Genomic DNA, 15,104 nt, shown 5'->3' on the forward strand with positions numbered 1-15,104 from the left:
GGGGTGTTCAAGGGAATCAAATGTTTTGCTTTGCTTTATGTATCGATCTGGTGCTTTCCTGGGTTGTGAACAGTTATTTTCCTTGTCTCACGTTGATAGGATCAAGTCCAAGTGAATGAGTCAAACATGTATATAATAGGGATGCACCGATACGACTTTTTCAGTCCCGATACCGATACCTGGGCTTTGGATATTTGCCGATACAGAGTACCAATTCGATACCAGTGTTTAATTAATAAGTTGCATCCCACACTGTGTGGAAGTGACTGGGAGCATCCTATTATGTGTAAGGCAACATCAGACTTGACTTAAACATTGCTTTCCTAACTTTGTAAAACAAAATGTAACAAATAAATACATTGATATACATTTTTTATTATTTTAATTATTATTAAAATAATGAATCATACACCAGAAACTTTGTAAGAAATCTTCAAAATTAACATGAATTACAATTCAAGTATAAAGCTTTTTAACCCTGCAACACATTGGTTAAAACATCAACAGGAATCCAAATACCAGTATATAATATATATATATATACTGTATATATAAAGTGAATATAGTGCAGAAGAGACTGTTAAGAATGAGTATAGTGCAGGGTAACAACTGAGACACAGGACTATTAAAAAAGTGAATATAGTGCAGAAGAGACAGTTAAAAATGAATATAGTGCAGGGTAATTCCAGTAGCTTAGTCTATGAAAGTGCACTGTTTTCGACAATTTGAAATATAATGCCTCATTTGAAATTAACACATTATATTTTCTGATTATTATAATAATTAGTTTATTTCATCACTATTGGCATTATTCATTGATGAGTAATAAATGTACCAATAGTCACGCCCCAAGCTCGATGACGTCATCTGCGTCCCCTGACAACCACGCCTCGCTTTGTTACTGTGGTAACCAGTGAGTGAGTGATGAGAGCAGTGAACCAGATGGTCACCCGGTTAGCCAGACTGCTAACCACAAACCAAGAGTTTTACTGTAACGCCATCGAAAAAATGGATGATATTGAAAACTGACATAACGTGGAGCTGCTTTTTTACTTTACCTCAGGTATGTTACATCTTCCAGTCTTTAATATAACTGATTATCTGTGTGTTAACTTATTAGCATTAGCTAAGGTAACGCTGAGGTAACGTTAGCCAACAAGTCAAACCTCAGTCAACATCAATGTGTCTAGAGTCAGGTGTTTATCTACTATCACACGCTAAACAATGACTGTTAATGAGTCGTTATTAATGACTGTAGGTGCCTCAGGTAAAGTCGTATACACCGTTAACAAAGCAATGTACTGTATGTCCTCACTGGTTCAACAAGCCCAGACAAGCCTGTTTAAACACACATCTCCAACTAGGGGAAGTTACAGACTTGTGTAGACTTCACTAGTAATACACACAGGATCAGGTTACTCTGTCACTCTTTCACAGGGCTGTCTCCCTCAGTTTATCTAGTTTAAACATTAACTTATATGTGTCCTGACCTGCATCTGGAAGACAGACTGAACGTGATTTAGCACAGACAAGAGAGAGAGAAATGGAGCTTAAATATATCCCCCAAAATCTAATCAAATCTATCTGATCCTTTAACGGTTAACAATTATGCAACAGCTATTGTGTTGTAATCAGGGAATGAAATTAGCAACTGCCACCGGCCATATATAGGGCAAATGTTGGCTGTGGCAGGTCAACATTTCACCTGCCACCATGGCAGATAGGTTGTCCTTATGTTAAGAAATATTATTTTTAAAAAGCAATTCCTAAGTTAAAAATGTCTACTGTCTTATACCACTGCCTGACAATATCAAAATAGAGAGTATTGCAATATATTTTTTTGTGATACTGGATTGATTCTCAAAAAACGTGTATTGATTTCTAATTAATAGTTTAAAACAAACAGTTTTAAACAATACTTTAGTCAACACTTTATTTTATTTGCAAAGATATCTCTCTGATATCCTCTGTGATAAAAGCAAATCGGACTATTCTGATTGCATAAAAAAGTTAAAACAAAAAAAAATTACTCAGATTTCATACAGATGGCGGTGTGTTCTTTATATTATGACGGTTTTCCTAAAATTAGATTTTTAAAAGGTTGCATATATTGCCTTGCTTACAGTACTGCAATATATTGAATTGTAACCCCTGTATCATGATATGTAGGCTATCGTATCACCAGATTATTGCTAATACATAGTCCTAGTGTTTACTATTATAAAGCGTTCTACATAGATTTCAGAAGTGGCAGACAAAAAAATTGTGTGGCTAGTAGAAATGTTCAGGGTTCTGCCACAGTGGCACGTGAGGAAAAAACTTAATTTTAGACCCAGGTTGTAATAGATTTCTTGATGTGGCTTTTGTTCATGCCTCTGATGTCTTTATAGCCTGCCAGTGTTGTGTGTTTTAAAGGTTATGGTTACAGGTTGAACAGACTCCACATTAATGAATAGAGTTGAGGTGTAGTTAAATTGCTTCACCCTTTGATCCTTTCTTCTGTTATATGATGTCGATTACATAGTTAAACTTATTGCTGATTGTATTGTGTAATAGCACAAGTGATATATTGAGTCTAACTTGTGTACTTAAAGCTGCAGTGGGAAGAATTGGAGCAAATGTGATTAAAAAAATTAAAGTTATTTTTATAAAACGGTTACTATATCCTGACAGTGGTGCATGAGACAGGTAATCTGAAGAAAAATCATGTGCCTCTGTGTCCTCCGGTGTTCTCCGATGCTCCTAATGGCATCTGCAAGATTTCACATCCCGGAGGAAAACAACCAATCAGAGCCGAGCTGGAGCCTGCCATCTATGAGCACCTGTCAATCACTCACGAACTCCGATCAAACGGTCAAACTAGGCAGCGCTGTGTTTGCGAGTGATTGACAGCTGCCTCTGTTGAATGAACAGCCAAAAGTAACGCACTCTCTCTGAAATGACCTGTGATTTGCCAAAGTCTCCCGTCATGTGCTATATTTTTTAAAGCCTGAAAACAGAGCCATGAGGAGGTGCAGAAGTCTAGTTATCATTCAGAACACTTGAATTACAATATGCTGAAAGGTTATTATGAATTTTTTGCCCAATGATACCAAAAGCATTCTGCCTACTGCAGCTTTAATTGGGGGCAGGCCAGCATTTTTCTTAAGCCAAGAGAATTTGTATTTCCCATCATGGGACCCAACCTCATTTAGTTTTACACATGAGTACCTTCTAGTATTTGACCCTTGACCCCCATACACACAAAAAAGTAGTATTAAAAAAATTACTTTGTTAGTCTTATCTGTACAGTATGAACACGCATTCAGAAAATAAGTTAAGACAGGGATTGTTAACAACATCAAGGTAATGCCAGCCCTCTTGTAGTATTTTATAGCTTTAGCTTACTATCTAACTGGTATGTGTTTTTCTGCAGGTTGCTGTGTCACTCAGTGGGTCTTTGCCAAGAAGTTGCCACATGCTTTGATCCCGACCTGCCCAGGAAGTGCACTTTCCTGCACACACACACACACACACACACACACACACACACAGAAACACAGACAAAGACTTCTGCAGAGTCACTCTTATCTTACACAATCCAAATACTGCAAGGACACACACACTGACCAGCCATAGTAAACAAGGTGACAGACCTATTCGAACCCTTCCCACAGCTTACCACAAACACAGCTACTGGAAACCGCAACACACATATAACCACCCCCCTTCCCCGACCTCTCTGGCATGCTCCTCCCTTCGACATACTTTTGGAGCTACTGTACGCAGAACTTCTCTGCTCTTTCTGAATTTTGAATCTTCAAGAGAGGAACGCCATTGCTCTCCTACTGAGCTCCTGAGCGGTGCAACTGGGGACATGTCAGCATGATGGCCACAGGACAAAACGCATGGAATATATTTTTACCACATCAATTTGTTTTGACATATTAATGTCATTATAATGATGATTCCTGATTCCTGCTTCCTCCTCAATCATTTGCAATTCTTTGGCTATAAACCCAGAAGGTGATGACCAACAGCGATGCTCTCTTATTATTTTTTTCTGGATATCTTTGGCTTAAAAAACCATGGACATTACATGTTCTATTAGCATATAATAACAGTACATTTCCGCTTACATATATTCAAAATAGTAGCAATAAGTGCTATACACTGATATATACCAAGAAAAGTAAACCCATCACCAGACTGTAATGGAAGGAGAAGCAGAGGAGAGGGAAGCTTCTGGCCTTCCGGAGAAGAGGAAACTCAAGGAAGAAGCAGAAGAGAGTGAGAGCGAGAAGGAGGTGGAGGAAGAGGGCAGAGGTGTGCACATCCCTCTGCATCGCTGGGTAATGCACGGGTCGGTGATGTTTGGACGCGAATTCTGCTACGCCATGGAAACAGCCCTGGTGGCGCCATTGCTGCTGCAGATAGGTAAGGAGATGCAATACAGTCACATATGGTGCATCCCAAGTCTCTTAAATTGCAGCCACGTTTCCCTCACTTGGGACGTTTCCTTGCATGTCCATGCATCCACGGTGGGAGGGAAGCAAGGTAAAAGAGCAAGAGTGTGTCTGGCTCTTCTCTCGCTTAAGCAAATGTTCTTGTGATGTCACTTTCTAAGTGTTACCAGGCTACCAGCACATTCTGTGCACCTTGTTGTGATAGGTATGGGACATAGACATTAGCAGAACGACTTGTATATTACAGATGGGTTAGTGCCACCGTCAAGCAAGCAAACATACCTGACTAAATATACATTCCTCAGTTTATTCAGAGGTGGCAGAGTTATTAGACCCCTCTCACATAAGGTACACAGTAGTAGGGTAATATAGCGAACAGTTTTTAATAATTAAATTTGCACCTTTGGGTGATAATTCTTTGATGGGTTGAGCGACATTTTTCATGCTATGCATATTCATTTAATTGATTGTTATTATAAAACAAATATTGCTTAGTGCAGCTTTAATACCATCAGAGTTTAATCCCTATTGAACCGGCTGTTTCTGTGATATTTCCTGTTTTGACTTTAGTTAGAATTATGGCCCAGCTTCATAGAGCAGAGTGAGATGGAAAATGGGTTTGCTTCTTGCTGAACTATTGGTTCTTTAAACAGGAATTACAAAAACAAGGAGTATTTTATGGGTTTCACGGATGCTCAACATAGAAAAGATTCATCACAGAGTTCCGTGCCTCCGCGGTGAACAAAGGATAAAAAAAAAAACGGAGAAAAGTCTGGATGAATTGAAGTAAAATGCATAGAGGTAATATGTAGCATGTTCTGTTTACCCTGCCAGGTATCTAGTGATATATTTGTGGCAGTGTTCCCCTGGTTAGTGACAGAACATTGGCAGACCCGCACCAACTCTTTGCCCAGATTCAGCTGTGAGCGTCTCGTATTTTGTTAATTTTCTGTATATAAGAATAGTTGGGTTTGGTTTGTGTTGAAGCCCACCACAGCTATCCAAAAAAGGAGATGCCCATCAGCCTAACAGGAGTCAGGTTAACGACGCCAACACTGTGGAATTTGACTGTTGTTTCATTAGCCAGACTGGATCTATTGATTTCCCCGGCTGCACCACTGTGTCATGTAACATGTCTGCCCGGCCAACCGGGGGGCTATGCAGTTAGATGTCAGGTTTGCCACCATAGCAGAAACGGAACAAAGGTATTTCCCCCTGGCTAGGTATGACAAGAATGTCTAACACAGCACATTTTAGTCTCTCTGTTTTCCTCCCTATTCACAATATTGTAAGAAAGATTATGTTTAAAAAATTTCAAGCAAACCCCATTCAGGATGTTTTTGAAAGCATTTTGTAGGCTTCCAGTTTTGCTTGGTTACTATACCAGTAATAATCTCTGTGAAAAATGCATACAGTCAGTTAAATTTGTGGTTTCATTTATCATTTACAGTGTGTCTTCTTTTCATAGCCTAGAGCCAGTAGTAGTATGAAGCAGTTGAACCAAACCTGCCACACTTCTTGTTTGGAGAGAGAGCGAGCTGCGGAAAAACAGACAGGAAGCAAAATTTTTCCTACTGCAAGAAGTCTGCTGTTTTGTTGACTTAAGGAAGAGGGAAGGCAGGAGCAGAGCAAGGCAGCGTGGGTAACATGTTGTTCCCGTGAGAACCAGCCAGCTCACCCAGCCAACTGACTGACTTCAAGTTTACTTTGAAAGTACGTCTTTATAAGGGGTGGAAAATCAGGATATTGTCATCTAGCAGAGACAGAAATTTCACATAGATTTGGGCCAAATCAGTACAAAAATGATCAAACCACATTGATACTGAAATAGCTACAGTATAAGGATGACACTTTCCCGATTTCAGTGCATGCTGAAGCCTTGTTCTGTCTCATGACAGTCAACTGGAGGTGATTTCAACACTTTCCTGGCTGGTTGGTGCATATTTCTGTGTTGTTGTAACAGGCCAACTCTTTATCTGAACTGTTCCTGCCACCCTAAAAGCTGTTGGTAAAGGAAGTTGCTTAAGAGTACTACTGGTTCTTCAGTGTTTTCTGCATGTGACATATTTTCCTTCTGGTTTCCCATTTACATTCCTGTTTCATTGAGTGCCCTCAAATGTCTTATTTCATTGAACTGTCATTGTTTAAAGAAAGACTGGTGATACTCCAAGGCTATAATATTGTGAAAGCAAAGACACTTTAGCAAAATACAGTATGTTGCTGTAATGATGTAGCTTATTATTTAACCATGTGGTGAAATTTAATAAGAGAGAGACACATGTGAGGTCCAACAATAGTATACTTTCTTGAATCATTTTGTTTGTGTGTGTTTTCTAGGTCTTCCTGAGCAATATTACAGTTTAACCTGGTTCGTCAGTCCTATCCTGGGTCTCCTTTTCACTCCTGTGATTGGCTCAGCTAGTGACCGGTGCACTCTGCGATGGGGCCGGAGAAGACCATTCATCCTGGCCCTGTGTGTAGGTGTGCTGCTGGGAGTTGCGCTGTTCTTAAATGGATCATCAATAGGTGAGTAGAGGATTTCAAAGGACTTCCAAATTATAATAATGACCGTTTAACCACATCTGTATATATGTTGTGGTGTTGTGTCAGGCCTTTCCGTTGGCGATAGTCCCGGCAGCCAGCCAATAGGCATCGTCCTCACTATGGTAGGTGTGGTGGTGCTGGACTTCTCCGCTGATGCCTCCGAGGGGCCAATCAGAGCTTACCTTCTTGATGTTGCGGACACTGACGAGCAAGATATGGCCCTGAATATTCATGCCTTCTCTGCTGGTAAGACATCATGCATGTATGGACATCCACACACACACAGACCGTCCACAAAGACCTGCATTTAGCTGCTTGTCCATGTTTCTTACACTTATAATAATTGACTTGTGTATCTGTGTCTCTACCCGTCTCTCCAGGGCTCGGCGGAGCAGTGGGCTACATGCTGGGTGGTCTAGACTGGACCGGCACAGCTCTGGGCCGAGCATTTAAATCACAGGAACAGGTCCTCTTCCTGTTCGCAGGCATCATCTTCATCATCTCTGTCACACTGCACATGCTCAGTATCCCCGAGCAACCTTTCGCTCCTTCCAACCAGCTTAAAGTCACGGGAAGTGGGGAGTCTACCAGCCAAGTATCTTTCAAGCCCATAAGCCACACGCCACCTTTACTTGATGTGACTGCAGAGGAGGACGCTTCTGCCCGAGCCCCGTCCCGAGAGGACAACAAATTAGATCCAGAGGAGGGGGAAATGGACTTCCTTGCTGTGGAGCGAGCGCGGAGTAAAAGCGATTCAGTCTTAGCCATGCCAGATGCTACAATCAGGTTGGATTCTGACCTCGACCCAGACGCATACCTTTTCCTGCCAGATGTGCATCACTTTCTACCAGAAACGCAGGGAGAGCTAGAAGATGTTTTTAAGCCATCAGACCACATTATTGGGTCTTCGTCTCCTTCTGGTGGACCACCCGGTCTTACTGATGGGATGGTGGTCTTAGAGAATACAAATCCAGCTCGGCCTGAACTTAAGGGTCCAACAAACGGTCCTCCTCCTCTCCTTCAGATCAGGTCTGGCTTAAAGGACTCACATCTGAAAACACAGGTGAAATCAGCTGCTACGATGGCAAATGTTATTTTTGATATGGGATTATTTCCCCTATTTTTTTCAATAGGCAATATATGGAACTCTTAAGAGACAGAAAACTTCTGTACTGTGTTTCAGATTTGTTGTCCCATGTCTTCAGCTTCCCTTTGTGCCTTTAATATGTACGTCTGTGCCTCACTGCTGTCCCAGCAGGTCAAGGCTGTCAATGGTGTCAAAGTGTCTGACCACGCCAACGCAATGAAAGGCCACGCCTCCACCAGGCTGCTGAGCCGCCCCTCCAACACCGCCGTTTCACCACGACCACACCGGCACACCTTCTACAGACAGGTACAATTAGATTTACCATTTTTAATTTCTGTAATAGTCATTTTGCAAATGCGAAAAAGGCTGATTTTTTTTTCTCTTTAGCCCTCCTTCACTTTCTCCTACTACGGACGAGTGGGATCACAGCGCCATCGACTGCGAAGGGGAGCAATATCAAGCCTTTGGCCAGTTACCACCTCCCGCAGTCTGAATGACCTGAGTGAACTCCAGCGGGGTGCGGACCGGCGGGAGTTTCAGCTGTCAGTTAGCAGTCTGTCATCTGAGGGCTCCAGCAGTGAGGGAGGACTAGACGAGGGTACAACTGTTCGCCTGCTCTGGTTATCCATGTTTAAGGTGAAGTAAATTGCAAATGTCTTTAATATTGCTGTATGTTTTTCTCCTATTTTATTATTGCACTGCATCACTTTACAGCATTTCAAGGTCTGCTGTGGCAGACTAATAAACCAAACTTTTTATTGTGGAATTTCCTCCTTCATGTCCACCTGCTAGTCTTGACTCCTTGTTTGTTTTCTGTTCCCGGTAGATGCCGAGGCAGCTGTGGAGATTGTGTGTGTGTCACCTCCTCACATGGTTCTCCATTATAGCTGAAGCTGTGTTTTACACCGATTTCATGGGACAAGTCATCTACCACGGAGACCCCAAGGTACACACACATGCACACTCACACCCTCACACACTTTTGTGTCTTATTGTTTAAAGACAGTTGTACTAGCTGATTTCCATGGAGACCACACAGTAGAGGAACACAGATGAATAAACCCAGCATTAGGCTGCACAATTAATCAAAATTTATTCACAATCACAATATGGCCTACTCTAGTGCAATTTTCAAATCGCAGGAGGCGGAATATTTGTTAAAGGTGAATTGTGTGACAAAATACCATTTTAAATGAAATACAGTTGTGCTGCAGAGATGTCCTGGCCTACATATCATATTCTACAGACTTACAAACACCTTTGTTGGGTAGATCTCCGCAACAATCACACCATGATCATTTTGTTTTTTGATGAAAATTAGAATAATGATGTATAAATGATCATTCCCTCTGATATCGCAAATCATATTGCAGTTGCAATATCAGTCAAAATAATCGCAATTAGATATTTTTTTCAAAATTGTTAAGCCCTACCCAGCATGCTACACAAAGTCATGCACGCCAAATATAAACACTACAATGTCAGTTATCCAGTCAAGTCATTTGTCAAGTCAAGTGTACGATTACATTGCTGCAATTATTTTTCAGGCACCAGCCAATTCCACAGAGCTACTAAACTATCACAGAGGAGTACAGATGGGCTGCCGGGGACTGGTGGTCTATGCTGCTACTGCTGCTGTCTGCTCCGGTAAAACACAAACACTGTGATTCCATTTTTAGAGATGAATTTAAATCTCTTAACTGCTGCATTTACATACAAAAGAAGGGGTCAGTGATGCAATTAATTCAATTCAATCACTAATATATTCTCTGTGTCCCTCTTTCCATCTCTCCACTCAGCAATCCTTCAGAAGTACCTGGATAACTTTGATCTGAGCATTAAGATTGTCTACATTGTTGGAACGCTGGGATTCTCAATAGGTCAGTTGTCATAATAGAATAAACAGCTGACAATAATGGTGTGTCCTAATGAGGGTGGCTGTGGCTCAGAGGGTAGAGCAGGAAGGTTGGTGGTTCGAACCCCGGCTGCTCCGGGTCACATGTCGATATGTCCTTGAGCAAGACACTTAACCCCAAATTGCTCCTGGAGGCATAGCCATCGGTGTGTGAATGAGTATTTCAATTAGATCCTGATGGGCAAAGTTGGCACCTTAGCAGCCTCTGCCATCAGTGTGGGTAAATACAGGGTGACATGTAGTGTAAAGCGCTTTGAGTTGTCGGAAGCCTAGAAAAGCGCTATATAAATGCGAGTCCATTTACCATTTAATGAGTGTAGTGTAATGAAGTCTAATGTATTTAAACAGATTTCATCCCTCTAAACTTAGGAACGGCCATCATGGCGATCTTCCCGAATGTTTATGTTGCCATGGTGATGATCAGTAGCATGGGCATCATCTCCATGAGTATCTCTTATTGTCCCTATGCATTACTCGGGCAGTACCATGAAATCAAAGAGGTATGTATGTACACACACATATCCATGCACACTGTTTGAACTTGTTGATATACAATACAACATGAGATTGGAGCATATATTTAACACACCTACAAACAAAACATATCCATGTTTTATAGGTTTTGTGTATCATTTACCCTGTGTACATCAGTATAAGCTTTGCAATTAACAAAACCTTGAAATGTGTGAACATTTAATTTAGCCCTGTCAGGCAGTCAGTGTGTTTACACTACAGCAATTGAAGTTGATGTAATATTGTAGTACATATTCAGTATCTCATTACTTGAGGCACTTATTGATGTAGCAGTTGTTACACAAATTGTGTATGTTTGCCTTGCTTGCAGTCAACATAATAATTCTTCTTAAACTTCTTATAAAAGCCTAAAACACTACATCATGAAAACCTACACACTGACACTGTCCTCTACTGTTCCTCTCCTCAGTACATTCACCACAGTCCAGCAAACACTAGAAGAGGTTTTGGTATCGACTGCGCCATCTTATCTTGCCAGGTGAGAATTCATACTTTTTTCCTCCCTCAGCTTTAAACTTAAACCGATCCAGCAGCATCCGACCAAGTAAGATTTTATTATTGAGATGAGCAACACCCAAACAGGACACACAGTGATTCTTGATCTCTTTTTAACTGATCCAGAGACACCATGGTGTAGGCTGTGAGCTAAAGTAACAAGATGTGTTTTTGCATATTTGTGTCATATTCAGGGGTTTTCTACTCTAGGGGTGGTGTTAAGAATCTATCGAAAGTGTGGGTGTCATTCAGGGCTCAACAATAAGGATTGCCCACTTGCCTTTGGCAAGTAAAATGCCAGGTTGGGCTAGTAAATCTAGCAACTCACTTGCCCGATTGGGCAGGTGGTAAAAAAATAATTAAACACATAATTTTTCCGGAGCTGATGATGGAAGTATTTAAGGAATGAGCCATCTCACTTCCTTCTCATCTCTGTTGAGAGTTGCACATGCGCAGCACCCAAGCCCCCAGGAAGAGCGCCAGGCTGTTAAGCACATTCTCGTAGTGGCCAAACGGCGGTACTACAACTTCCGTGTCCGTCACGTGATGCCATTGGGCACAAAAATACTTTTTCCCATAGACTTACATTGGGAAAGAGACATCCGTGAATCAGCAGCAAATGTTTTGGAAGTATCAACTTCCCAGTATGAACACTTGAATAGCCCTTGTTTAAATCATTAGGTCCTAAAAGTTGTAAAATGCAATGCAAAATAATAGCCAAATCCAGAGTTATTTTCCTTCCTTCGTTGATGTGAATGAGACCCAGACCGAGGGCTGGAGCGAGGGCTGGACGGCGGACTCTAGATGAATTTACTTAAATAAAGATTAAACGACGGGCAAGTGGATTTCTGACCCACTTGCCCTACCCTGCAAGTGAAAAAAAACCCACTGAAAAACATTGATCCCAAGGCATTACATTATATACAAGAGTGTTGTGTTGAATCATTCTATCTTGTTTAATTTCCAGGTCTATATCAGCCAGTTTATAGTTGCGACGGCCCTAGGAACCGTGGTGGACGCAGTTGGCAGTGTGCGTGTCATTCCTGCATTGGCCTCTGGGGGCGCCTTCCTCGGCTTCCTAACTGCCTGTTTCCTTGTCATTTATCCTGACGTGGAGCCCAGGAGGTCAGAGCAGGACCAGGACTTAGTGGTGGGATTTCCTGGAGATTCAGACCCAAATGAAGGAAGGACCATTGACCAGAGGTTGGCTCTGATGAGCCTCACAGACAGAGATAGTCTGAAGAAGACAGAGAATCCCTCTGTTGCCTGAGGTTTCTCCTCACTAAGCACAAGCCACACAGAATGTGGGGATTGCACCAAATGTCTGTGCCTTTTTTGAAGGAAGAAAGACGACGAAAGAGGGAAATCATGGCAGAAGGTTGACTCCCATCTACAGAAAATCTGGGTGGGATGGATTTGGATAGATTATCTTTGTGGAGTAAAGGACTGACGAGAAGAAACAATCTCAGTGTTGGGCTGCTATGTTTGTCTTATTGCTACCTCAACTCTAAAACGAACACAAGTTTGGATGGCTAGATGGATAGAAGTAAGCCATTAAAACACAAAGAGCCACATGACACTGACTGTTGAAACTTACTTAGCGCAGACTACTGAAACAAATGTAAGCCTTTTATTGTGAAAAACACAAATGGGAAGCACACAGAGCACTTTCTGTCTCACTCCTGAACAGTATTGTCACACTGATGCTGCAGAATGACGTAATGTGTGATATTTTACCTCACAGTAGCTGCTCCATTACTGCTTAATGGACAATTATAGTGCTGTAAAAGTGTGTATACCTCTGCATTACATGTAGACTGAATACAGATGTTGATATTTGTTCCAGTCTGTTAATGGAATACCTCGATATTATATTGTTATTTTATAAATGCCAGAAAGTTTCCAAACAAGCCTGTTGCATATGTAACAAATTCATACACTTTTTTTTTTTAATTCACATTTATGGTGATGGAACCTGTTATATACAGCAAGCTAGTGTGCAGCTAGAAGTGGCCTTTATGATGATTTTTTCTTGCCTGTACAGAAACACAAAATTCTGAATGCCATATTCTCTTTTCATGCCACGATACACAAGAAACATTTCATCATAATGTAGTTAAGAAATTAAGCCAGCAGCTGTGACAATGAATGGATCTGTAATCCACATTGCTTTTATTCAAATGACCATGGTGTTGGGCTTCAGTGTGATTTGTATTATAGGGTGGCATTTGTTTTGCTTTCTATTGGGGGGAAAAAAGTGTTTTGAAATATACATTCCAAATAGAGTTGAAATGGGAAATATGTTCATCATGGCACATTTTGTCATATCCAGTCAGTAAAAAAATATATAATTTGGATAGAAATGCTGTCAGTGATTGCAATTTCTGTCGGTTTAGTGTGCCGTGCTGACGGACGTTAATCTTTGTCCTGCTGTACAGAAAGGACAAATAAGAAAATGAATAGCTTCAGTTTACATCAGAATAACAAACGTGAGAGGTAGCAGAGAGTCTGTGGAGGATTACTGTGAACATTGAGCAGCATGCAAGATAATGTTTAGCCTAGTCCTACCACACTTTAATCTTATTGGCAGAGAGCAGTGTACACAGTGTAATAAGCTACAGACTTATGCACAATCTTAATTCAACAGTCTCTGATGGTCTTTGAAGGCACATCTTCAGTAGAACCTCTTGAATATGGGAGTGAGTGTAAATAACTAATAAAGAGCATTATTTCTTTGATTGGGGACGTTTAATGGTCTGAAACTGTTCCAGAAACCTATTGAACTATAGAGAGGACCACTTCTATGCAAGGCCAACGATTGATCTATGCAAACTTTAATTCTTTTGGTTCTCATTTCACTTTTAGGACTTGACTGAGGGCAAGATGTCTATTATCACCGGACCCTTGAGAGACCTCTTTACTCTGTTTATGGGCAATGCCGACAGTATTTGTTGGGACCTTGTATCCTGCTAGCTAGTCTATGCCACTGCTTTGCCTGTTATGACAGAAAAGTGTCTTCTGTGGTGTGATCGCCGTCACTGAGGACTTAATGCCTCAAGATTTACAAGCACTACAAAGGGAACATCCTCATTCTGTGGATTTTTTTCAGATATTGAAGGGAAGGTGTTGAGAGAATGAACACAAAATTATATAATGAATCACTAATTTCCCTGTAAATAATAATAAGGCAGAGATTCTGCCTGTGTGAGACATGGGGTGTGTGCCTTTGTGTTCTTTGAGAATTGGTCTGGGCCTGTTTTTTTTTCTTAAGCACCTATTGTTATTTTTTTACTAATATTGTGTTTTCCAAGTAATATGAGGTACGTATATAGAACATCTTTCACATTTGCATTATGACAAAGACAAGTCATTGTAAATCAAAATAGAACAGCAATATTCCTTCATGGGATCTGTAGATACATTCATACTTTCTTTTCCTTTTATATTACAATGACTAATTTAACTTAAGCTGGTCTAAATGTTTCAGAGATGTTTCCACTAAGAAGCTTTTCTTGGGGGAAACGCTCCATTTATAGTGCCAAACTGCTGAACGAGGATAAGAGTTTCTTGGAACAGGCCCCTGGCTTATTGAAATTGTTTTGATTTTATACAAATGTTCAGATTTTTACGATGCTATTCTGTTTGGGTTTGAAAGTCAATCACTGGTGTGTTTTTTTTAAGTGATTTTTGGTTCTTTTTTTGCTGCTGCACAGACTTTTGTACAATGTGACCAAGGTATTTTTGTACCAATTATGAAAAAAGAAAAGAATGAATGAACCTTCACTTGTGTCGGTGTTTTTAATGATAATCGCTCACATAATATTTCTACATGTAGTCTTCATTAGCTCTTTACTATCCACAAATGTTTGTAATTATTATAAAAGTAAAAATGGAGATGAAATAACCTCACAATTGAAGCAACGAGCCACAGGAAACTTATTATTAATTTAATAGGAAGTGTGAACGGTTTTATTTGCAGGAGATAAGTTATAAGGAATAGTTAAACATCTGTCATGGTACATCTCTGACCCTTGACAGACTTTGTATTAAGAAATGAAGGGTTTGCTTAGCTACTATGCGTACC

At 40.7% G+C, this 15,104-nt stretch overlaps 1 protein-coding gene across 2 annotated transcripts; it reads left to right on the forward strand.

Annotated features, from left to right (window-relative positions):
- Positions 1-899: 899 nt before the first annotated feature.
- Positions 900-14,797, forward strand: LOC141779112 (solute carrier family 45 member 4-like). 2 transcript variants are annotated; one of them, XM_074653773.1, is made up of 13 exons: positions 900-1,063; positions 3,416-4,416; positions 6,783-6,971; positions 7,056-7,235; positions 7,370-8,052; positions 8,248-8,382; positions 8,464-8,712; positions 8,903-9,022; positions 9,624-9,723; positions 9,876-9,956; positions 10,361-10,491; positions 10,935-11,003; positions 11,988-14,797. In XM_074653773.1, the coding sequence occupies exons 2-13, from the start codon at positions 4,194-4,196 to the stop codon at positions 12,288-12,290; spliced, it is 2,463 nt and encodes an 820-aa protein (XP_074509874.1). In that variant the 5' UTR covers positions 900-1,063; positions 3,416-4,193; the 3' UTR covers positions 12,291-14,797. The 2 variants fall into 2 exon arrangements, with proteins under 2 accessions (XP_074509874.1, XP_074509873.1); XM_074653772.1 differs by having other exon boundaries at positions 901-1,063; positions 8,245-8,382.
- The last annotated feature ends 307 nt before the right edge of the window (positions 14,798-15,104 follow it).

The sequence above is a fragment of the Sebastes fasciatus genome, chromosome 12 (assembly GCF_043250625.1).
Source record: "Sebastes fasciatus isolate fSebFas1 chromosome 12, fSebFas1.pri, whole genome shotgun sequence".
NCBI lineage: Eukaryota > Metazoa > Chordata > Actinopteri > Perciformes > Sebastidae > Sebastes > Sebastes fasciatus.